The following is a 24,599-nucleotide window of genomic DNA, read 5'->3' as shown; positions in this document are numbered from 1 at the left end:
AAATAGAGCAATAATATATAGTATAATATGTCATAAGAGGTTATTTTAAATGGAGGAACATTAAGAAAGAGTTGAAATCCAGAAATTATCTGTAATCATAATATACCACATTGTATCACAAAGCCAATATTGCTTATACCCAAGGAATAATACGCCAACCTTGTCTAGAAAATGTGTTAGGGCGTAGTAAAAGTATTTATTCATAAGGAATGAACATACTGATATTAACATAAAGTTAACCCCTATATAGGAAGACGGTCTTTGTAATGGATATGTTAAGATGCGGAGATAAACTCCTTAGGAACTAGTTATTTGCCAATTGTAAATGCACTAACAATAACTCTTAGAAATTAGATTTGTTATTTTGCTATGTGTGTATAGGCCCAAAAAACAAATACAGCAACGATAACAACCGAATCTGTGTATGGTAACTCGCGATATCATTTTGTTTTAATATGTTATTTCTATAAAGCGCTATGCAGGTACTAGTCCGTATATATACATCTTCCCCGAGCTATGGGTGGCTATCATGAGCTTCTCCTCACCATCTACTACGGATGTGGTCATGCAATATGCGTCGTCATCAACTGACATTGTTGTTAGTAATTGCCGGCCATCTGGACTGTATTGTGTTAGCACAGTGTTCAGCTGCCCATCACCTCCCCATAACATGTAGATGAACCCTCCCATGCCTATGCACACACTGTAAGGTTTTAAGTCAGCTCCACTTAGATTTGGTTTGGTGAATTTATACACCACCTTACTCCCTGAAGTCACCATGGTAACTGCATATGAGGTCCTACCATTATAGTCACAGATCAGAAGATTACCGTCGTGGATGGTGATATCATATGAATTCTTGATGACATTAGGTAGTACTATGGTGTGACTGTAATTCAGCTGGTAATCAAATACATACACTTCTCTGCTGCTAGTACCAACAATGATTTCATTCTTGGCGGGATTCGTAGTAACAGACCACACACACCTACCCTCTGGCCATGTCTTAACCATATCACTGATGTTCTTCTTTTGGTAAGAAGAGTCAGAAATATTATAAATACCGATTTCATCCGGTATGCAAACTGTAATGACATTGAACCCCGACAAATTACAACAGTAACGATCTGCCTGAATCCCAAATCTCTTATTTCTATTTAAGACATTCTGATTTAATATTTCTCCTTTCATGTTAATGACAGTGATGTGTGATTTCTCTTCTGATACACTACCAGTCATAACGATATTACCATTGCTACTACTTGTCATACCGTTGATCCTGTAATTTTTAGCTTTGATTCCCGGAACATCAACAACAGACTCTGCACTTTCTGTAATGACAACTTTATCAGATATAACTTTGGTTATATCACTGATGACAAAATCAGATAAAGATTCTAACTCTGGATATTCTTGTTTCATTTCTTCGATCATAGGTTCACTGGCTGCTCTTATGTCGGGGACACACTGTGCGTCTGTCCAATCATCATTACATGCAAGAATGGAAGAAGACGTTGCTGATAAGTTTTCGAATCGTTTAATAAGCTGCTTACATTTATTGAGTATTTCTTCACATTCGTTTTTGTTTTGACTTGTAAGAAGATCTTTAGCTGTTGTCAAGGTCTTGAAATTACTATCTAACTCCCCGAGTTTTTTAAAGAATTCACCCTCAATTTCTTGACAATTTTCCTTAAATTCTTCCAATTCCTGGTCATATTTTACATCGGTACTTTTCATAATTTCTTCATGTTTCATGATCAATCGGTTCATTTCCTCTTCATGTTTAACAGTTATTTCACGTTTTTCACATCCTCTTCTATTTTCTATGTCAGCAACTCCTTTTGCACGTTCATCGTTACATTCGGCAAGTTTATTCTTTATTTTCTTTGCCTGTTCCTCGTGTTGAATTGTCAACAACTTTGTCTTTTTTGTAACATTTTCATTCAATTTTACTAACGCCATTTGGACCTTCTCAGGTAACGCGTATAGTTTAGTTTTGTGCTTGCTTAATTCCATGAGGTTCCGATTCAGTAATGTCCTTTCTTCCTGGGCTAGGTCATTCACATCTATCAGATCGTGACCTTTGTGCTTACCGTGAGTGCAAACTAAACAAACCGGTTCATTTTGGCATGTACCACAGCACAATTTGGCTGGTTCTTTGATATGAAAATGGCACCTGGGATCTTCCGTCATTGCAGCTATTTCCTCCATGGTCAGGTTCTTAGCTGCCATATTTTCCAATTTCAGAGTGCTTGGTTGGTGATCAGTAAACATTCTATTACTGATATGAACCCTGTAACATTCTTCGCATAAAAAAGCTCTACATTTAAAGCAGTAGGCGGAACATATCACATCCTTTGAACAGCTCACACACTGCTTCAAATCTTTCTTTTCCAATGATTTACGCAATTCTATGAATTCAAGCATACTCTTCATATGAAAATCAGTCTTAAAGCCGTCCAATCCATCCTCTGGTATACAACATCGCTGTTTACAAAGTGGACATTCAATTGTCCCATCATGGCTGGCTTGAATAACTGTTCTCAAGCAATCGTTACAGTATCGATGAAGACATGGTAACTGTTTCGGCTCATTAAATTGATCCAAACAAACAGAACACATGAAGAAGTTTTCTGTCAGGTCTTCTATGAAAGGGTTCCAGGTAGCCATGTTGATGAAGGTTGTTAACTCTCACTTGAAAAAACTGTGCTTAGTTACGTCACAATCTGTGAAAGAGTTCAGGAAAAGAAAGAGAAGGGTTTAACAAATTATTATTTATACCTGTATTTCATAAAATATGAATGGAAATGCAAACATGCATAACCCATTCAAAATGGTTTGGACATAGAAGTGCTAAAACATTTCAAGCCATTGTCTACCACGTCCTTCATCTACAAAATTTTGGAGGTTGTGTATGCACAACTTGAGCGACACTTACATACCAATGCCCTTCACGAACAGTTTTGACTTCAGGATGTTGCATTGAAGAAGTTTGTGTCAATATATGTCTAACCGCTTTCCAGTGGCGTAGGAAGGTACTTTTGAGTGGGGGGGGGGGGCTGAAGACTGATGGCCGGCCTGGGGAGGGTTCTAATGGGAGGGGGTGTCCCCCTCCCCTTTGGATTTTTTTTTGCATTTCCAGGTGGCCTCAGATGCAATTTGGCGCAATATAGCACACTTCAACCCACCCACTCCATTTTGTATATAATTTTGCATTTTCACCTGGCCTTAGATGCAATTTGGTGCTCCAAATGAGACTTTTTTCTCATTTGGAAATGAAAAAGGGGTTTTCTGACTTGCGAAGCGGGGGGGGGGGGCGGAATGATACTTCCGCCCCTCCATATTTTTCACTGGGGGGGCTCATGCCCCCCAGCCCCCCGGTTCCTACGCCCTTGCCGATTTCAAACAGTTTGCATTAAGATCAAACTTTCGGAAGCAGTACCTCTAGAGTTTGGCGTTCCACAGGGATCCGTGCTTTGGCTGAAGTCATTCACTATGTACACAATCGTACATAGTCACAACTTGAATTACCATTTTTATACGGATGACACACAAATTTACCTTAATTGAAGCCTGTTAATTCATATCTCTACTAGTAGATGTGTTTTGGAGAATATTGAATATTGCTTTGTTGCTATCAAATAGTTTGTGACAAGCAATACACTTAAACTGAATGGTGACAAGATTGAAGTAATCATAACCTGAAATATTTTCCCGATGTATGGTTGGAGGCGGAAGGAGTTTCGATTAAATCCGTATCTGACAGTCAAAACTTGAAGTTTATCTTGATACAACTCTTAATATGGATGCACATGCAAACCATATTATTAATCTCTCTGATCTCAGTTCTGGACCGAGCACTTAAATCACACTTCAATAGGTGCAATTGTTGTGGTTCTACATGAAGGGAGTAGCAGTAGTAACTGCAGTAGGTTAATATTCTGTTTTAATGTATAAAAGTTGTCACTCAATTAAATCAGGCTTAAAGTTTAAACCTGATGAAAGGGAGTGAAGACTCGCGCACAAAGAAACGAGATCTGATGCCGGTAATCTGACCTAGTTTCGAATGAGGTGAAACAGAAGTGTTAGACACCACCATTGATCCCAGAAAATACACACACAGCTTGCTACTGTCGGTAATTAGACACTAGTGTACAGTCAATACATGCAGTTACGGTCAATACCCACAACACAGCGTACATAGCAGTGATGGGCATCTCAGGTCTAGATAAAGATAACAAGGTATCATGTTTCATTACTGTCTGCATTTTGTATCGACAAGAAAAAAAACTTCACTTGCAAGCAACGGTAAGTTAACTTTTTCGGAGGGTGTCACACGGTTTGGGGCAAGTCTTCAATGCCTTTAAGTTGACTGAGTCATTGTACCAACACACAACTGACTTACATAGCCCAGCTGTTAGTATTTAGAGCTCTTATACTCTATAAGATGCATTGACCTACATACCACATGATAAATTCATCAAAAATTTGATTTTATGGCTTTTATACTTTGATCTCTGCTGACCTCAAATAACCTGTGACCTCCACAAAAAACAACGTACAATTTTTAATGTGGAGCCAAATACCAAGTTCATCGAAGAGTTAGTTTTGGAGTCATTTTGTTTGTAAGGTTTTCAGACTTTGACCTCTGCAGAAAACCCTTCGATTCTTAAAGTCAATAAAGGGGATCCACATATTGAGTTATGAAATACATTCAAGTTTTACTTTTGGCCCTTTTAACAAGGTTTTAAATCTTTGACCTCTGTTGACCTCAAGTGATCATTAACCTTCACATAAAACATGCACTGATCTATTAGTGCATGTTATAAGTGTGAGGATGTAGTAGACAGAAATAACAACGGATTTTGTGTTTCACCAATGGTCTGGTGGCACCATGTATTTAAACATGAAATTAGATATAACCGGTAAAATCAAGAGGGCAGTGGGTAAGACTCAAGAGAAACCCCCTGACACACTGCAAAGAGAAGAAGTAAAAGTGAAAAACAGGAAAAATGACTATACGGTATATACGCACTCTAGAGGTAAAATATTAACGTCACCTAAGACCAAGGCCAAAAAGGTGTACATGCACGGACATCGTTATGACATCTTTAACTTAACTAGCAGCGGTATTAATCCAACGTATAACAATACATAGTAGAAGTAGCTGCGACTATTACGTCCCTGACACGTCTGTCAATAACAACAACTTAATACTAAACAAAAGGGTATTGTCCATATACGGCTTAACTACCAAACATATATACTGCTTTAAGTTATAATATTTTAGTAAAACAATACTAGCTCGGATAGTGCATGGCGAAATTAATACGAACCATTGAATTTGGTCAAAGGGAAGGAAAATATCTTAACTATTATGCATACTATCACTTTAAGGCTATAACTGTACTATCCCTTTAAGTGGGTAGTCCTGACCTTAAATACGATAAGAGAAAATATCTCTTAAGTCTTAATGGTTAAAAGTAAAATAAAGAGAAAGAATACTGATAATATAGAAAAAGCACTTAGAAATATAGATGCACATGGTGAGGCTATGCTGTTATGTTACGTTAGGTAACTACGCGTTATGAACCTCATTCTTGTATACATACACATTACTATAAATTTAACGTTACATGGGCGCCGCCATCTTAGCTGAAAAAGAGGGCGCTCTCCCAGAACATAATATCAACCTCGTGTATGTGAGCCTCTTACGTAACTGGCTCCTAGAATTATCTCTATAATCCCTATAATACATTCCTTTAAAATATGAATGTGAAATCAACCCTTAAGTAAAACCTGTAGATTATTTATAAAGATACATCTTCAATAAAACAAGTTAAATATAAGCATATGTAACCCACAGTATGTCTACTCAACATAACGTTAGAATAGGGCTTCCCTATCCCGGCATAATCTGTACAGTAGGATAGCGTACCCTAGCCAAGCCTTACCGATACGAAAACGGTCGATAATATTAAGTAAAATATACGATCACTGAATCACTCCAGTGCTACAAGAACTTAACAGGTTAAAGAAAGATATATTTACCTCCAAGTGTCAACAATGTGATTGTCCAAGTGCATCACATGCCCATTTATTACTTAGAACTCAAACTTTCGATAAACTATTCGTGCTTGTTGATTCGTCTTGAAATATATAGTGTGCACGCTAACTGAGCTATTCCCAGCTGGCTATATTGCGTAACACACAAGGATCCTTTGTTCGAGCCGGAAATGACTCATGGCTACTTGCCATGGAACGCACAGATTCCCTCACACTCCCCTGCTAAAACTAAGTTTGTCCCCAAACGATTACTTAACAACCCTAAGAGTGAATACAAACATTCAGTGAAAAACATACATAACATGAAATACAACTGTTAACACTTTCCTTAAAGTATTGTAGTAGAGGTACCAGAAAACAACTACTAATGACTAAGGACACACTTCTCTGGAAGAGGCACTTCAGAAAGTAACAGCAATCACTGAAAAAGAGAAAAGGTTAATAAAAACAGCAACAACTGAGAGTATTCTAAAATACTTTCAGCTCAAGTAAAGTTGACTGGCTATTTACAATGTCAACGCTGGTAGCCAAAGATTGGAAGGAAGAAATCCTCTGGAATTTTTTCTACTTTTACTAGTAACAACTTTGAACTGAAACTAAAACTTTTCAGAACTGATTTTGGAGAATTTACAGAAAATGTAACTTGAAGAAACACATATTTTTAGAATGTGTTAGGAGTAGAAGACTCTTTTAGGTAAGGGATGCAATTGCATCCAAAATTTGTTTTGACCTATCATGGATGGACTGCAGTCGCCTGTCTAGACTCTCAGTCGGGTCGGTCTCTAAGAAGTTAGTTTGGACACTTCGTGGCTCATGGTATAGGTTTCTGTGTCTTCCTCTACCAGATCTCATGCTTCGTCGTGGTTGGTCATCATAGTCACTGTCACTGGTGCTACCGTCTGAGTTGGTGGAAGGACGGTGTGGTGGAGAGCAGTCATCATCAGTCGGGGAAACCTCAGGCTCCTGGTAAACGATGGGACACGGCTTTATCTCTCGTCGATGAACAGTTTTCTCTTCACCAGTATTGTCGACAAGCTGTATGGTGTAGCTTGCTTTACCCCCAGGTCTTCCAATAATCTTGTATATGACAGGGCTCCATTGGTCTTGAATTTTGTGCCGTCCTTGAGGATGAGACCGGAGGTACACTCTGGTTTGCAATGCCAAAGGTTTCTCCTGAGCATCCCTGTCATATCTAACCTTTCTCTTGGCAGCTTCACTGGTCATACGCTCCCCTGCTTTCTGGTATGCCATCCTCATGGTTTCAGTGTGATTTAGTAACCATTCATCAGTTGGACTGTCATCATCAGAGTTGTCAGAGTTGGCATTGAGCAGGAAGTCCACTGGAAGTTTTGGTTCTCTGCCAAACATAATGTAGAAAGGCGAGAATCCTGTCGACGGGTGTTCCGCAGCATTGTATGCATACAGCACTTCTGGTAGATGTTCGGACCACCTCCGTTTGTGGTTTGCAGGTAGAGTTCTCAACAGGTCATGGAGAGTACGATTGAACCTCTCCACCTGCCCATTTCCTTCAGGGTGATAAGGAGTACTTCTTGTTTTCTTTACTTGGTACATGGAACATAGGGAACGAATAAGTGATGATTCGAAGTTTCTGCCTTGATCAGAGTGTACACGCTGGGGAACTCCAAACTTGGTGAACCATTCTCTCACCAGTACTTTGGCTGTTGTCTCTGCGGTTTGGTTCCTGGTGGCTACTGCCTGTGTATATTTGGAGAAAACGTCAGTCATCACCAAAACATTTTCTCGACCAGTTGTGTCCTTCTCAAGGATGGTGAAATCGATTGCCAATATCTCGTTCGGCCTGGTAGCGATCATGCTCCGCAGTGGCTCTTTAATTCTAGGACCCATTTTAGCTTTAACACAACGGTCACATTGGTCACACCAAGAAGTAACATGTTCAGTCATCTTGGGCCAGTAACATCTACTCCTCACCAATCCAAGGGTTTTGTTAGACCCTTGATGCCCAGCCTGGTCATGACATGCTACAAGGACATCATTCCTGAGAACACGTGGGAGGATCAGTTGCTTTTGCTTGTCCTCAGTGACCCTGTACAGCAACCCATTAATGGTCTTGATCTTGTTCATCTGCCGACACAGCAGTACAACATCTTCACTCTCATGTGCTCGTTCGTAAGGAGTAGGTTTTTGGTTGGTTGTAATGTAGTGCAGGAGTCGAGCAATCGACTTATCCTTCTGCTGTAATTCTGCTAGCTGTGTGTTGTCATAACCCGGGAACAAAGGTAAAGACGTAAGGGCACTGACATGTACTGGATTCTCTGTAGTAGGTGCCCGTTGAAGGTTGGCAGGAAGAGTAGTCATTCTGGCTGTATGCACATAATTAGCAGATGAAACATGGTTATATTGAACTTTATCCACAGGTCTACGGGAGAGGGCATCTGCTGCTTGGTTGCTTTTACCCGGTTTGTATGCCACAGAAAATTCGAAGGCTGCCAAAGCTCCAACCCAGCGTTGACTTACTGCATCTAGCTTTGCAGAATTCAGGTGGGCAAGAGGGTTATTATCAGTATAGATAACAAATGTTGAGCCTAGCAGATAATCTCTAAATTTCTCCGTTATCGCCCACTTCATTCCCAGGAGTTCAAGTTTCATACTGGAGTACTTCTCCATGTTGTGTTCTGGTCCACGCAAGGTCCTGCTTGCATAAGCTATAACACATTTCTTTCCGTTTTGGACCTGTGACAGGACTGCGCCCAATCCAAGGAAGGAGGCATCAATTTCCACTTCAAAGGGCAACTTGAAATCAGCATAGGCCAGTATTGGTCGTGAGCATAATTTGCTTTTCAGAGTGTCAAAAGCTTGTTGATGCTCCGTCTGCCAGGTAAATGCTGCACGTTGGTTGTTCTTCCTTTCTTTCAAACAGTTAGCAACAAGGGCATGCAAAGGTCCAGCTATTTTAGAAAACCCAGGAACAAATCTCCTGTAGAAGGAACAGAAACCAAGATATGACCTAAGCTCCTTTACATCTTTGGGAATCGGCCATTTCTTCACAGCATCTACTTTCCCTGGATCTGTCATTACTCCATCTCGTGTCACAATATGACCCAGGTATTTCACTTCAGGTTTGAACAACTCACATTTACTTGGTTTGATTTTTAGTCCAAACTTCCTTAACCTATCAAAGACTAGTGAAAGGTTAGTGAGATGTTCTTCGAATGACTTGGAATAGACAAGGATATCATCCAGATAACAGAGAACGCACTGAAAGAATTGGTCACTCAGGCAGGCTTGCATTAGGCATTGGAAAGTTCCCGGTGCATTACATAACCCAAAGGGCATTCTGTTATACTCAAACAGACCAAATGGTGTGGTGAAACTTGTTTTATATCTGTCGGCTTTGTCAACTGCCACCTGGTGGTAACCAGCCAAAAGGTCTATGGAGGAAAACCACTCTGCTCCATGCAGCGCATCTATGGACTCATCGATCCGAGGTATTGGGTATGAATCCTTAATGGTCTTCTCGTTGAGTCTGCGGTAATCCACGCACAGCCGTAGTGAACCATCTGTCTTACGGACAAGGACGATAGGAGAGGCAAAGGGACTAGTACTTTCCCTTATAACTCCTGTACCCAACAACTTTCGGACATGTTCCCTTACTTCCTCTATTTGTGAAGGAGGAATTCTTCGATATGGTTGCTTGATAGGAGTTTCATCTTTCAGGTAAATTCGATGGGTAACCTTGTCTGTATAACCTAGATCAGTGTCTGAAGCAGCAAAAACATCAGAATTTATCCGAAGCAGGTTCTCTGCCTGTTGCCGTTGCTCGCTGGAAAGACCACTCCAAAGTAATTTTGACACTTTGGATTCTGCATCTGGTTCTCTGTCCATCTGGATGTAGTTGATGTCTGCATTGAGCCTATTAATTCCCTCGAAGTTGACACTGCCATCATCAACCATGGTTGCGTATTGGAGTTTGCCAAGAGGTGCTCTAGGGTTAAGCCACACTTCTTCTTCGGAAAGGTTTACTACCTGAAGATTGAGACGACCTTTACAGGCAAAAGTCAAGGTGCAGCAGACGGACACTCCAGCAGGTAGGTTTTCCACCGGCTCCACAATAACCTCAGCAGCCTCTGAACATACAGGACCTGTCACTGGCACTACAATGGCAGATCTAGCTGGAATTCTGACCTTTCTACTTCCTGCAACTTTGACAACACCCTGGACTACTTTGGCTTTTATCTGCGGTTGATGAGTTGAAGGCAATTCCAAAAGTTGTGCAAGCTGTTCTGGGGCGCAATGGTTCAGAACATTCATTCCTATCAGCATACATCCTGGTTTGGCTAATCTAACTACCAGAATGCCCCGCTCAGGGATTGTAATGCCCCCAAGTTGGACATCTGACAGGAAGAAACCTGTATAAGGAATGTCTGTATTGTTGGCAGCTCTGAGATTCAACCAGTTCAACTGTTCCAATGGAAGGTGCCCAAGATACTCCTGGAAGGTCTGCTCAGGTATTATAGTGACCTGAGAGCCTGTATCTATTACAGCCTCTATCTCCACATCCGCCAACTTCACCGTCACGATCGGCCTGTTCCCCACCAATGCTGTCTCTGAAATCGAGCCTAACTTTAAATAGTTGTCACCCAGTACATGGCTCCTGTCGCTGGGTGGTTCTAGTTTGACGCACTAGAGCTTACCACTACAGGACTAGGACATTCACTGGCGTAGTGTCCCATCTCCTGGCACCTTCTGCATCTAATCTCTGACCTGTCTCGTTTCGGTCTTTTGGTGAATGTTCCCTTTCTGGCAGATTGGTCCTCCAGTCTCTCCAATCGTGTATTGAACTCGAACTGTTGCTTACGCACAGCTTCAACTGCTTCGGTTTGTTTGGAAATGGCTGATGAAAGGCTTTCCAAAGTGTCAGAGAGCTTGTCTCCGACTGTCTCAGCAAAAGAAACAGCTGCCATCCTCTTGTCATGGCTGGGAGACTCATCTTCCCCCATATCAAGGGCCCAGTCTCTAAGTTGAATGAAGGACATGTGACCTTCATCTTTCACCAGTCTCTTCAACTCTCTGCGTAGGGTTTTGTCTCGAAGTCCATCGCAGAACTGTTCCCTTATGGTTTTCTCTGGGTTGGGGACATCGTCAAGGGTAGACAGCTTTTCTGCCAGCACCATTAATCTGAAGGCGAAGTCAGAGGTGGACTCCCTGTCGCCTTGGGTAGAGTTGTACACTCGCCTCATCAGTGAGCCAAGAGTGTACCGTTCTCCGAAGGTTTCTTGAAGGACATCTAGTATCTTGTCAGGGTCGGAGGTCAGCTGACTAGGCCGGTGGCGTATCTCTCGACGTGCAGGACCATCTAAATGAGCAATAATGAAATCTGCAGCACTTGCTCCAGTCAGCCTCCGCAGTTTCATAGCCGTCTTAACATCTTCTACAAAGCTTTCCACCTGACATCCATCAGATCCAGAGAAAGATCGGAGCTTCTTCTCCGGTGGAAGAACATAAACGGTGTTGGGTTTCTCATTTTGTTTGGTTGCTTTGGCCACCTGTAGCTCCATCGTCAGCTCATCTAGTCTCCTCTGGATCTCCCTCACTGCCTTTCCAGACATCTTACTTCACCACTACCCTCTTGATTTGATTAAAATTTTCAAATTTTGCCACACATCCCACTTCTGACACCAAATTGTGAGGATGTAGTAGACAGAAATAACAACGGATTTTGTGTTTCACCAATGGTCTGGTGGCACCATGTATTTAAACATGAAATTAGATATAACCGGTAAAATCAAGAGGGCAGTGGGTAAGACTCAAGAGAAACCCCCTGACACACTGCAAAGAGAAGAAGTAAAAGTGAAAAACAGGAAAAATGACTATACGGTATATACGCACTCTAGAGGTAAAATATTAACGTCACCTAAGACCAAGGCCAAAAAGGTGTACATGCACGGACATCGTTGTGACATCTTTAACTTAACTAGCAGCGGTATTAATCCAACGTATAACAATACATAGTAGAAGTAGCTGCGACTATTACGTCCCTGACACGTCTGTCAATAACAACAACTTAATACTAAACAAAAGGGTATTGTCCATATACGGCTTAACTACCAAACATATATACTGCTTTAAGTTATAATATTTTAGTAAAACAATACTAGCTCGGATAGTGCATGGCAAAATTAATACGAACCATTGAATTTGGTCAAAGGGAAGGAAAATATCTTAACTATTATGCATACTATCACTTTAAGGCTATAACTGTACTATCCCTTTAAGTGGGTAGTCATGACCTTAAATATGATAAGAGAAAATATCTCTTAAGTCTTAATGGTTAAAAGTAAAATAAAGAGAAAGAATACTGATAATATAGAAAAAGCACTTAGAAATATAGATGCACATGGTGAGGCTATGCTGTTATGTTACGTTAGGTAACTACGCGTTATGAACCTCATTCTTGTATACATACACATTACTATAAATTTAACGTTACATGGGCGCCGCCATCTTAGCTGAAAAAGAGGGCGCTCTCCCAGAACATAATATCAACCTCGTGTATGTGAGCCTCTTACGTAACTGGCTCCTAGAATTATCTCTATAATCCCTATAATACATTCCTTTAAAATATGAATGTGAAATCAACCCTTAAGTAAAACCTGTAGATTATTTATAAAGATACATCTTCAATAAAACAAGTTAAATATAAGCATATGTAACCCACAGTATGTCTACTCAACATAACGTTAGAATAGGGCTTCCCTATCCCGGCATAATCTGTACAGTAGGATAGCGTACCCTAGCCAAGCCTTACCGATACGAAAACGGTCGATAATATTAAGTAAAATATACGATCACTGAATCACTCCAGTGCTACAAGAACTTAACAGGTTAAAGAAAGATATATTTACCTCCAAGTGTCAACAATGTGATTGTCCAAGTGCATCACATGCCCATTTATTACTTAGAACTCAAACTTTCGATAAACTATTCGTGCTTGTTGATTCGTCTTGAAATATACAGTGTGCACGCTAACTGAGCTATTCCCAGCTGGCTATATTGCGTAACAAACAAGGATCCTTTGTTCGAGCCGGAAATGACTCATGGCTACTTGCCATGGAACGCACAGATTCCCTCACATAAGGTGGATTCAAATACCAGTTATGAAGTTAACCCAAGCTTTAATTTGTTATCGTGTTTACAAGGTTTTCAAAATGTGACCTCTGGTAATCGCAAATAAGACTGTACTATTTGCTTAGTTACATCCACATGCAAAGAATGCAGTTCATCCGAGTGCTTTTGAAGCTATTGTGTTTTAATGGTTTTAAGACTTTCACCCCCCTTGACCACAAATGACCTATGACCCCATCCACTGCATTCCAGTCTATTAAAACAAAGATGGCAACCAGATGCATTCAGTAGTAACCCAACAATCACTTCCATCATGGAGAAGATGAGATCTGCAACTCCATGGATTGCCCTCTGGTTGTTTATTGTAAAGGTACTAACTACAACACATGTAAGGCTACGTGTATAATAGCTCACACAATATTGCATCTTTCCATGATATTATCATTTGTAATAAGATAAAGTGATGAAACAAGGAAGGAAAAATAATTTGATTTAATCCCTACAGCTTCGGTTACATATCCTAGCAATTAATATTCCAACAGCGAAATCAACATATTTACAAATATCCACAACACACAGAGACTTTATACTTACTGGAGGGTAAGGTATTAAAATATCTGGTCACCAAAACTTTGCAACCAATTTAAATTTGCATTAAATTGTTAACATGTACATTTTAGGTCCTACTTGTCTTTTCTACTTCACTTACTTTTTGAAGATCAGTTTGGTCAAGTTTCAATTTTTTTCAAGTTTTAAATTTATTATAAATCTAGTATAAAATACAGAATAGTACATATACTTATAAATAAGTTTTAGTCAAAGAGTAATAAAGGTTAAAATGGTATATACAAATAATAAATCTAAAGTTGATGAAAGAATTTAAGTACAGTTTGAGGTACAACACCCAGAATAAACAATCCCATCAATTAAAGCCCTATCAATTAAAGGAGTTTAAAACGTACAGTTCGAAACTGTCATATTTCTCAAATTTTAAATTGTTTATCAGGTAATGAGTGGCTAAGTAGTTTGGCACAGTAATGCAAGAAGGCGCTAAATCTTTCTGAACCTTAACTAATAACCAGAATGCAAAAATGCATAGTGGTTTCGGTGATGTAACATTCACCTATTTTCTGCATGAATCTGACGTAATGTTTATTTAGGGTGTACAACATACTTGATATTAGTAGTACAGTAAAAAGCAGTGCGATGTTACAAACAATACATTCACAATGACACAGGCTGTCCTGAAATGACCATTGACCTCAACAACAACCTTCTTGTACTTAATGTGATAGATACATCAACATAATAAATATGACATCAGTCCTTGTTGAAATATTGTGTAAAACATGGTTTCACAATCTGACCCCTGGTGAACTCAAATGACCATTGACCTTCTTGTACTCAATGTGGTCCAATTACATACCAAATATGCGATCTGTCCAAGCTTCCCTTACGATATTATGTTTAGGAAGATGTGTTAGTGTTGAGAGACAGGTAAGAGGGGAGTGAAGTAAATGTTTGGCATTTGCTGACTTCAAATGACCTTTGACCTCCACCAAAAGCAATAATAGGATCCTTAAATTTAATATGGTACATCTACAAACCAAATATATACAATTTGACCTGTTGTCCCCAAATGACCTTTGACCTACACCAAAAACATTAGGCTTCCTGTACTCAATGTGGTACGTCTACACACTAAATATGAGGTTTGCCCTAGCTTCCTTTCTTGAGATATTGTGTTTACAAGGTTTTGACAATTTGACCCCTAGTGGCCCTGATGACCTTTGACCTCCACAGGAAACAATAGGCAGCTTGTACTCAATGTGGTACATCTACACACCAAACATGAATTGGTCCAACATTCCTTTCTTGAGATATCATGTTAACAAGGTTTACACAATTTGACCCCTGGTGACCCTAAATGACCTTTGACCTCCACAGAAAACAATAGGCTTCTTGTGCTTAATGTGCTACATTTACACACTGAATATGAGGTTAGCCCAAGCTTCCTTTCTTGAGATATTGTGTTTACAAGGTTTTGACAATTTGACCCCTAGTGACCTTAAATGACCTTTGACCTCCACAGAAAACAATAGGCTTCTTGTACTCAATGTGGTACAACTACACACCAAACATGAATTTTGGTCCAACATTCCCTTCTTGAGATATCTTGTTAACAAGGTTTTCACAATTTGACCCCTAGTGACCCTAAATGACCTTTTAACCTCCACAAAAAACGATAGGATTCCTGTACTTAATATGGTACTTCTACACACTAAACATGAGGTTTTCTTAAGCTCCCTTTCTTGAGATATCATGTTTACAAGGTTTCCACAATTAAACCCCTGGTGACCCCAAGTGACCTCCACAGAAAACAATAGGCTCCTTGTACTCAATGTGGTACATCTACACACCAAACATGAAGTTGGTCAAACATTCCCTTCTTGAGATATCGTGTTAACAAGCTGGGCGTCACAAACGCACACACACACATATCAGACTTAATGTAAGTATATTTTTACGGAATTCATTATACAGATAAGATAGAAAATGAAAAACAGAAGGACAAACAATATTTACAATTACAATTGTCAGAAACATCTGCCTATACTAATATTCACAAACAATTAAAGCTAATTGTTTTAATGAGTAATACCAACTACAACCTACATATTGGCATGTATTATCTAGTTAACATATTAGTCCTCAATGAGTCAATTTGCTACGTACGTGGTGAAGACATAATTACTCCAAAATATAAACATATTGACAAGTTTATGTGGACAACTTACCAAATTTATAATGAGGATACAATGACACAATCACATCCTTTGCTCTCGTTTAAACATCTCAGACAAGAACACATTAAAACGGATTGAAAGTACCTTTTTTTTTATCAAATACCAAATCGATATAAATCAGAATATGTGCACACCAGTTTCTCACCATTCTCTATAATTTTGAGAGAATTAATGTTAAATTAAATTGTTTTCATCATATCTAGAGTCTTTAGTTCTATGTTTGATCTGCTACACTTTTACTCAAGATTCTGTTCTACATTGGATCTGATATGTAATTCCTGTTCTGATATTTTCATGTTTTGTGTGTGTATCTGCTCTTCTATTTCTTTGTTTGTTAATTCCTTCCTTTATTTACATGTGTCAAGAGAATTCTAACATACCTTCTATATCCCCCCCCCCCCATTTGACAAAGGGGAAAACTATAATGAGAGATCTAAGTAATGTCTGAGAAGTTATTTCTGGGATCCCGTTATATACACTCACAAACTTTGTTTTCCTTACAAGTAATAACAAAGCAACTTCAATATAATAGCCGCAATCAAATGTTCACAGAACTATTTCAGAAAATAGGTCTAGCATTATCTGTTGAGAAGATCCCTGATTGTTATTTATGTAGTAATTAATACAAACAATAATTGTTCTGGTTATCCCTGAATGACATGATTCAGCGGAAAGGGTAATCCCCATATCTATAGGTCACGTGATACCTTTGTCGCAATATGTGTTCGCAATATGTATGAACGTTAATATCGCCTACTCGTACGTTAACTAGCCTAAGTGCATACGCACTTCCTACTTCCTGTTAAGCATTTACCTTATAATTACTCGAATAAAATAGTTCATCATGAATGTGTATACATGAACGCTTAAAATAAAGGGATAATAATCACTTAGGAACATGATGCATTGTCTATCATTGTCCCAAGTGACTAAACAACCGTCATGTTTGGATGATTCTTACGTCCTTTTTCTCAAAGCTTGTTCGCTTGGAACGTGACAAACACGACAACCTAACACAGTCATGACTTAACATACGGATTCGGCTACAAAGAAATTTACAAATGAAATCGAAATGGATCGTTTCGTGCCCTAATCAAATCAATATTACACAAGATGCATAATATATGCACCCTACGATATTCTTCATCTATTACTTTGCCTATATCAACATATCAGACAGTATGGTGATATATATACAAACCTGAGAACGAAAGAGTAATGTCAGAGATGTGATGTCAGAGGTCCTGTTGGTGTCATAAACTTTTTTGTTTGCAAAGAAATGAAGAGTTGTTTGGCAAATGCGCCCTCTATTCTCCGTAGTCTGATATCAAACTTTTGGAGAAGGTTGTTAATGCACGACTTGAGTGACACTCAGTGGCTTAGCCAAGGGGACCGGGCGTGGGGGCGACAGCCCCCATGAAAGCTTGTCGCCCCCTCCCCCACTGGGATTTTGGGTGTCGAAAAAAATGAATGTGCGAAAAATATATCACTAGTCTGAATGGTCTCGAATCTCCATTATGACCACTTATGAACGACCCTTCGACCGCGGACCTGCAGTAGGCTATAGTTGCTAAAAAAACGGACGTGACATATAGCGCTTAGGCCGGGTTTTAACTTCTGGGACGTACCCTGATGATCTTAAAACCGCTAAAAAACAATTTTCAAGAAAGGAGACAATACTATTGCCGAGAATCCGTGTATCACCCTAATCATGTTTCAGACGCAATCTTTGATGTCAGTTTGACATATAGTTCGGTCATTCAGTATGTCACTTGGCTGAAAGCCCAGTCAATCTTTCCTTATTTTCCACGCGCAATTTGCAGATTTGTCAAAAAATGTCAATGCCGGTGTCAAACTCACAATTTTGTGGTGTGACTCCCGGGACGGCAATCGAGAAACTCTACACTGAGTTTTCAGAGTAACAATTAACTAGTCAATAAAAAACTATATTAACTAGTAGTGTATATACATACATATACATAGTATCAGAAATAAACCAACTCATTGTGCTATCCTCGTTGCGTAACTGTATAGTCCTCTGCATCATGTTCGACGTTACATGAGTACCGTAGTCAAATTAATGCAACTAATTTGAGCAATCAGATCAATACTAATCCATCATTCTTCGCATTTGTCATATGTCACGGCTGATTCAACAACTAATCTTACCAATTATGATGTTCTTTTCCTCGTGGTCTCTAAAAACACCAACCTTCTTCATAATATTCTGATCAGCTGATGCCGTTTTTCCTCAAGGTATAACTGGATACACATAGTATATTATATGAGCGAATAGATATATAGTGACAGAAAGTGGCAAATCACCAATGTCATTTTCCCAGATGCTTCGAGAAACTAATGAAACACATGTAACTCCTCTGTTGGTTTAATTCGTTCTATGGTACGTTTCGTATTCTTATCAACTGGTTTATCACGCAATGCACGTCTGTGGATAGTTTATCATGATAGACTTTGGTTGTGCTAATATTTGGGCAATAGATATACCCTATCAGAAATGCACTTGAACGTTCAAAGGTAGCATACGTCTATATTAAAAATAAACAAAAACATTTTTTTGTTGACTTACAGACTGACTCATAAAAGTAATGTGGTCTCTTATTCTAGATAGAAGTTCTCACTAACTAAACGCTACCCATTACTGGATAAATGACTAGTTAGCCATTCATGGCACTATCTATTTGCCGTACAGTATCATGACGGTGCAGATTTCTTTTCCCTATGTGCAGTGGCGTCGCCAAGGGGGGGGGGGTGCCAGGGGGCACGTGCCCCCTGAAAAACCTAGTGCCCCCGAGTGCCCCCCCCCTTGGGTTGGTAAAAAAAAAATATATAGTTTGTTATATTCAACTCCCATCATCTGAGTTGGTTTTTCATAAGGACAAAGAAGCACAATAATTCGTATTTTCTTCAAATGAGCTGCGAAAAAATGAAAAAGTTTATCCTTGACCGTCGGGTATCGAAGTCGTAACCCGCGCCATCACAACAGGTGTCGATATTTACATTGAATGTGTCAGTGCTCACGCCATACCAGCGGCTATACACGTCCGCTTCGCGAGCTACATGACTCATCGTTCAAAACAATGAATTTCCCTGTTCTGGCTGTGCTGCAGCCGTGTTTTTATTTCCTAGGAAGTAGGACGAATATTCAGAAAATCACTAGGTGCAGTCCAATCAAATTCCTGAAAAGTAGGCCACCCCTACTCTCCAGAGAGCACTATTTCTGGACCTTTCTCATGATTCTGACCTCAGAATATGAAAGAACGCGCTTTATTTTTTCTGGACCGATGAGTAATATCGTTGCTGTGAACCCTAACCTTGAGGGCCTCTGTGTGGGCCTTTGTGTGCATTTGTCATATGGGTGAGAGTGTTTGTCTGCTGTCTGTGTGTGTCTTTTACCTCTCGTGAATTGGATGCCTGTGAAATGCCGAAAATCCGGACCTGCTGTGAGAAGGGAGGGTTCTGCAGTATGTTGCCTTGATCTGAGGTTGACAGGTTAGGCGCTGACGAAATGTGAGAATGTGAGGGTCCGCAGGCACCATACTTGCCAATATTTGTGGACCCATATATTAACCCTGTTGTGTAGGGGGTGCAGAGGTCATTTGAGGTCAGATGCTTGTAGGTACAAATGTCAAATGTTCACACCTGCATACTGAGCCATACTTGATGTGTGATCCAACTTTGGATTGCATGGTGAGATCCCTGATAGGAGCCAATAACGATGCTGGAACCTCTTACATCTTAATAGATAATGGGAGAAAACGAGAAGGACAAGAAAGGAGTCGGGGGTCATGTACACATTACTTCAACAAATGTAGGTTCTATTGATAGGGTAAGGCATAATATCGACAGCATGTGGTTCATATCCTCTGCAAAATTCTGCGCGTTGTTAAAATCATTACCTCAAAAATAGCAATTTCCGGAGATATCTTCAGATCGAATTTAGCATCAAATGTGGCACCATTTTGCACCTAGCCCATCCTCCGTATGCGAAAATTTTCCAAAGGGGAGGGGTGCACCCCTCCCCTTAGACCCCTCCCCGAGGACAGCGATCCGTATCCACCTAAGTGCCCCCCATCAAATGCTGGTGCCCCCCCCAGACTGAAAAGTCCGGTGACGCCACTGCCTATGTGAGAGCCTGAAGTGTTCGTAACTTGTGAACAGACCTCTTCGCTCAGTAGTAAAAAAAATCGCACGCTTCTCCTGGGAGGTCTTAAGTGATCTAGAATTGCCTCAATTGTCCCAATTCTTTTCTCAAATCTACTTCCGTTCATGCTCTTTAACATCCAAGCCCCATACTAAAAACAGATCCTGATTGATAACATGTCAAATAGATGTTCTCCTGCTGCCTTTTTTGGCTCTTTTACTGAGATAGGAGAGCAATCGGGCGGATTGATATATAGACTCTAATAGGAGTATGCCACCCAAAGATCATCTTTTGCTCTGTACGGTTAATTATTTATTCAAAATATGGGTAACCAGGAAGCGCATGTTTGCGTGCTATGAACGATAGTGGATATTGTTGTCTTACCCATATATATCTATACATTACATGTTACATTTGTCGTCCGCAACGACCACCAATGCATCCTCTGTGCAATACACTATTCTTCCTTCCTCTGTGCACATTTCATCATTCCTAATGCATGCAGAAAATGTATCGGGCAGACACAATATTCTAATAGTAACGCTCACATCATAACATGATTATCTTATCTCTAACCATCCCTAAGTGGTGACAGCTCGATATTGATAAGGTTCTATATTCATAAGGTTCATTGTTCATAAGGGTCATTATCCATAAGGTTCATTGTTTATAAGGGTCATTATCCATACGGTTCATTGTTCATAAAGTTCCTTTTTTTTTCATAATGAAAAAAGAAGGTTCGTTGTTCATAATTGGTAAAAGGGTTCGATATTCATAACATAGCAAAGGGTCCGGTTTGTAATCCATAATAGACGAAAAGGTTCGTTAGGAGGAAAGGTTCGATATTCATAATGGAACAAAGGTCTGGCTTATTTGGATAGCATATGCCACTGCATCTCTCAAAATTGCATTCTTATAGTTAGTAAGATAATGATATGATATTATTATTTGTAATAAGATAAAGCAATAAAACAACGAAGGTCACATGACTTGATTTTTAATCCCTGCAGCTTAGGTTACAAATCATCACAATTATTCAAACAGTGAGATCAACATCCACAAGACACAGAGACTTTTAATTTATCTATTAAGGATTCAATCATGCGTGAGAAAGAAAACATCACATGGTTCTAATTTTGGGGCTCCTAAACTAGACGTCTAAAATGGACCGGTCAATTTCTAATGCATTTCTTAATTCGGGAATCGTGTGGATTTAACAAGGGGAAATTGAAGGTTAAAAGTGCAAAGGGTTAAAGACCTTAAAGGAGCTTTATAGGAACTTTAAGAGGTATAATATCACCTTATGACAATAGACATACTTCGGGTATCGTCCTAGAGTTTTCTCATACAACAGAAGATATAATGTTTCCGCACAGAATAGAAATGCACTACAAATTTAAATATTTGTGTTGATTAAACTGTCATCTTTGAAAATATTACCGGAAACTAAAAAAATGTGCATTCATGGCACCATCAATTTTGCGAATTATGGCCATGTAGATTTTTTGCTTTGAGTGCATAAAGTACTTGTTTTCGTCACTTGTAAACAAACCTCTGTACTCAGTAGTAAACAATTTTCGTACGCTGCTTCCGGAGGCCTAAAGTAGCCAAATTGTCTCAATTTACCCATTTTTTTCACCATGTGTACATCCATCCATGCTCTCCAACATCCAATCCACAAAAACAAACCCATCCTCATTGATAACATTTCAAAAGGATGTTCTCCTGCTTCCGCGGCTTTTTTGGCACTTTTTCTGGGATACGAGAACATTGTGGCGGATTGCTATAGACTCTAATAGGCGTATGCCACCTCACAGAACTACATGCATCGAGTTTAATAAATCTGGAGAAACTACCACACAGTAAATACGCGATTTATTAAACTCGATGACTACATGTCGCAACAATTAAAAAGTAGCCCACTATATTATTACAATATTAGTAGTAGTATTCTGCTTGTCTTCACTTCACATTGCAAAGGCGAACAAAGGGTCGATTTAAATGTAATTAAAGTTCAAAATATAAGTACAAGATTGACATAAGATAATTGAATCATGGGAGCTGAATCGACATCTTCAGTTCTCGAGTCACGATATTTTTTGTCGAATAGGTTATGTTAGTATTATCTAGTTTTGCGAATTGTAACTTAGTAGGCCTAGCCTAGTACTAATCAGAGGATAGGCAGTGCTAGTTAGAATTTAGCAACGATACAGTAGGCACAGGTGGTGTGTTTCAACAAATTGGCAAAGGTACGTAGCACAGATGTCATGCAGGCCTTCAAGGGCGTAGGAACCGGGGGGGCTGGGGGGCGCCAGCCCCCCGGTGAAAAATGTGGAGGGGCGGAAGTATCATTCCGCCCCCCCGCTTCGCAAGTCAGAAAACCCCTTTTTCATTTCCAAATGAGAAAAAAATCTCATTTGGAGCACCAAATTGCATCTAAGGCCAGGTGAAAATGCAAAAAATATCCAAAGGGGAGGGGGACACCCCCTCCCCTTAGACCCCTCCCCCAGGCCGGCCATCAGTCTTCAGCCCCCCCCACTCAAAAGTACCTTCCTACGCCACTGCAGGCCTTAGTTGGGTTACTGTATTAATACTAGGCTACATACATTAGGAGGACAAGGTCGGCTAGGCTATATCTGCTATCAGTATCAGCCTCAGTATCAGGGTGGAAGCCAGCTATACAAAACACACCCACAACACAAAGCTCCATGCTGTAGCTGGCTGGCACAAACTAGGTAATCAAATTACCCTTCAAAATTTACTTTTTACAAAACAGCGAAATTAAAAAAAGAAAGAGAATCTGATTACGTTGTTTGTAAAAATGAACCATTCTGATGGGGAAGCCACAACAACATAATACATTGAACTTACTTTGTTTTTTGCATTTCTCCTTGTATTGAGCATCACTATTATATTTACAACGATGTAATGATGGTCATTCTTAAATTCATAATCATTCATAAATAATAAATACTATATCATATTTTAGACCTTTTTCAATAATACCTTTTTTTGTGCAATATTGTGCAATGATTGGGCAATAATTTGATGAAGTCTCATAGTGTTCATCTTAATTATGGACATTGAAGGTAACTCTGCTATACTGTTTGGTGTGCATCTCAAAGATTCAAGACATCTGACGAGATAATTGTTTTAAGCTTCTTTCAAATGAACTCCAAATCATTTGTTTGCTAATTTTGTTTTGTTTTTGCTGAACATCATCATCATTCAGGAATTGCAGTAATCATAGGATATATTTCATTTTCTTATTTTCCTGTAGACTAACCTGAAATGAGTGTGAGGCTGGGTCAATGCTGCAGCAAATTACTGCATGTCCAACTGGAGGAATCATGGCAGAAGTCTGAGATTAGATTTGCGAGGAACATTCACGCTGCAAGGTATTCATCAAAGTCGAAACAAGTTCAGCGCGAATCTCTTATCCATGTTGACCAGTCCAACACTAAATCACCTGAGAATAAAGAAGAGTTGTTAAAGATCTTGAAGTCTAACATTTGTTCTCATAAAGGTTTGTAACATCTGTTTCCAAATTTTAAACCATAGCATGTACCTTCCCTTTACTTTTCATTTTGGTGTTGTTGACAATTTTACTGTACAAAACATTTAAGGTTACACAAATTTATACAGAATAAAAATTTTAAACAAATTGCAAATAAATGGAAAAGTAAATATAAACATTGTTACAAGAACGACACAGGCCCAGCTAGAAAACATACACTTTTCTCTTGACTGACAACTTGCAATTATAACATTGCACAATAAATACAGAATATAGCAACACACCTATTAAAAGAGAGTCACAAAATCAGAGACAGAAAACAAATCATTCAGTTAACAAACCATTTGAATTACAATATGTTGTGACTGACATAAAGAGTGATCCAGTAGAATACAGAGGTAACATGAATATTCAAGACATGAGAAATTCAAATTCGCTTCCCCAATCTACTTATGGTACAGAATGATGAGCCGACATACTCATTAATTTAGCAGCTGACATCCTTTAAAGTCGATCGTAGTTCGTTCTTTTTACAGTATGTATCTTTTTGATCGCGGCACTAATCTCGTCGTGCCCAATATTTTAGTTCTCACAGACTGACAAGCATCTCCGATACAAAATTGAAGCTTTGAAGAGTTGTAAGTCTGTGTATCTGACTTCTCTTTACACATTCACAGGTTAGCTAACTTTGTGTGTGGGTGAGTGTGTATGTGTGATCAGGGTTAATGCTTAAGTACTTCAGAGGCAAATTTGTTAATGACATGTAAAAGAGAAATTAACAATCTAAACATCCTGGTGAAATTTCCATTCAGTTCCTACATGTGTGGCATCAAAGTATTAATTTAGTGAATCCCAAAGGTACAGAAACTCATTTGAAACACTATCCATGAGATGATCGAGTACAAACACTAGCATAGACATCAAGCCTTCTCATTTCGATAGT

General features: G+C 39.4%; 4 protein-coding genes across 13 annotated transcripts in view; 2 read left to right on the top strand and 2 right to left on the bottom strand.

Annotated features, from left to right (window-relative positions):
* LOC139961859 (uncharacterized) overlaps positions 1-1,552 on the top strand; it is a 37,266-nt gene extending 35,714 nt beyond the window's left edge. For all 4 annotated transcript variants that reach the window (XM_071961476.1, XM_071961472.1, XM_071961467.1 and 1 more), the window contains one exon: positions 1,437-1,552. The gene's annotated coding sequence lies outside the window, so the exon portion shown is untranslated. The remainder of the gene's footprint in view (positions 1-1,436) is intronic.
* LOC139961847 (gamma-adducin-like) overlaps positions 1-24,599 on the top strand; it is a 62,801-nt gene that overhangs the window by 6,809 nt on the left and 31,393 nt on the right. Inside the window, exons 1-2 of one of the 6 annotated variants that reach the window (XM_071961420.1) lie at positions 1,731-1,864; positions 23,420-23,665. The exons of 1 other annotated variant lie outside the window; for it this stretch is intronic. In XM_071961420.1, the coding sequence (XP_071817521.1) occupies positions 23,431-23,665 (235 nt within the window). In that variant the 5' untranslated portion in view covers positions 1,731-1,864; positions 23,420-23,430. Of the gene's footprint in view, positions 1-1,730; positions 1,865-21,684; positions 22,143-22,230; positions 22,255-22,364; positions 22,389-22,851; positions 22,875-23,419; positions 23,666-24,599 lie in introns of those variants that run through there. 4 more of the 6 variants (XM_071961419.1, XM_071961421.1, XM_071961422.1 and 1 more) reach the window with 4 other exon arrangements.
* LOC139961840 (uncharacterized) lies at positions 196-18,741 on the bottom strand. 2 transcript variants are annotated; one of them, XM_071961412.1, is made up of 2 exons: positions 18,147-18,741; positions 196-2,726 (listed from the first exon to the last, which is right to left on the bottom strand). In XM_071961412.1, exon 2 carries the CDS (start codon positions 2,668-2,670, stop codon positions 475-477), a length of 2,196 nt encoding a protein of 731 aa, XP_071817513.1. In that variant the 5' UTR covers positions 2,671-2,726; positions 18,147-18,741; the 3' UTR covers positions 196-474. The 2 variants fall into 2 exon arrangements, with proteins under 2 accessions (XP_071817513.1, XP_071817512.1); XM_071961411.1 differs by lacking the exon at positions 18,147-18,741 and adding an exon at positions 17,179-18,140.
* LOC139961853 (uncharacterized) lies at positions 10,705-17,165 on the bottom strand. The gene is made up of 2 exons (XM_071961447.1): positions 12,951-17,165; positions 10,705-11,874 (listed from the first exon to the last, which is right to left on the bottom strand). Exon 2 carries the CDS (start codon positions 11,652-11,654, stop codon positions 10,716-10,718), a length of 939 nt encoding a protein of 312 aa, XP_071817548.1. The 5' UTR covers positions 11,655-11,874; positions 12,951-17,165; the 3' UTR covers positions 10,705-10,715.

Source organism: Apostichopus japonicus, chromosome 20, assembly GCF_037975245.1.
Source record: "Apostichopus japonicus isolate 1M-3 chromosome 20, ASM3797524v1, whole genome shotgun sequence".
NCBI lineage: Eukaryota > Metazoa > Echinodermata > Holothuroidea > Aspidochirotida > Stichopodidae > Apostichopus > Apostichopus japonicus.
The sequence above is the reverse complement of the archived record's forward strand: the minus strand, read 5'-3'. Positions and strand labels throughout refer to the sequence as shown.

Excerpts from the sequence above, each read along its gene's own strand:
- LOC139961840 (XM_071961412.1), bottom strand. The coding sequence starts at position 2,670 with ATGGCTACCTGGAACCCTTTCATAGAAGACCTGACAGAAAACTTCTTC.
- LOC139961853 (XM_071961447.1), bottom strand. The coding sequence starts at position 11,654 with ATGTCTGGAAAGGCAGTGAGGGAGATCCAGAGGAGACTAGATGAGCTG.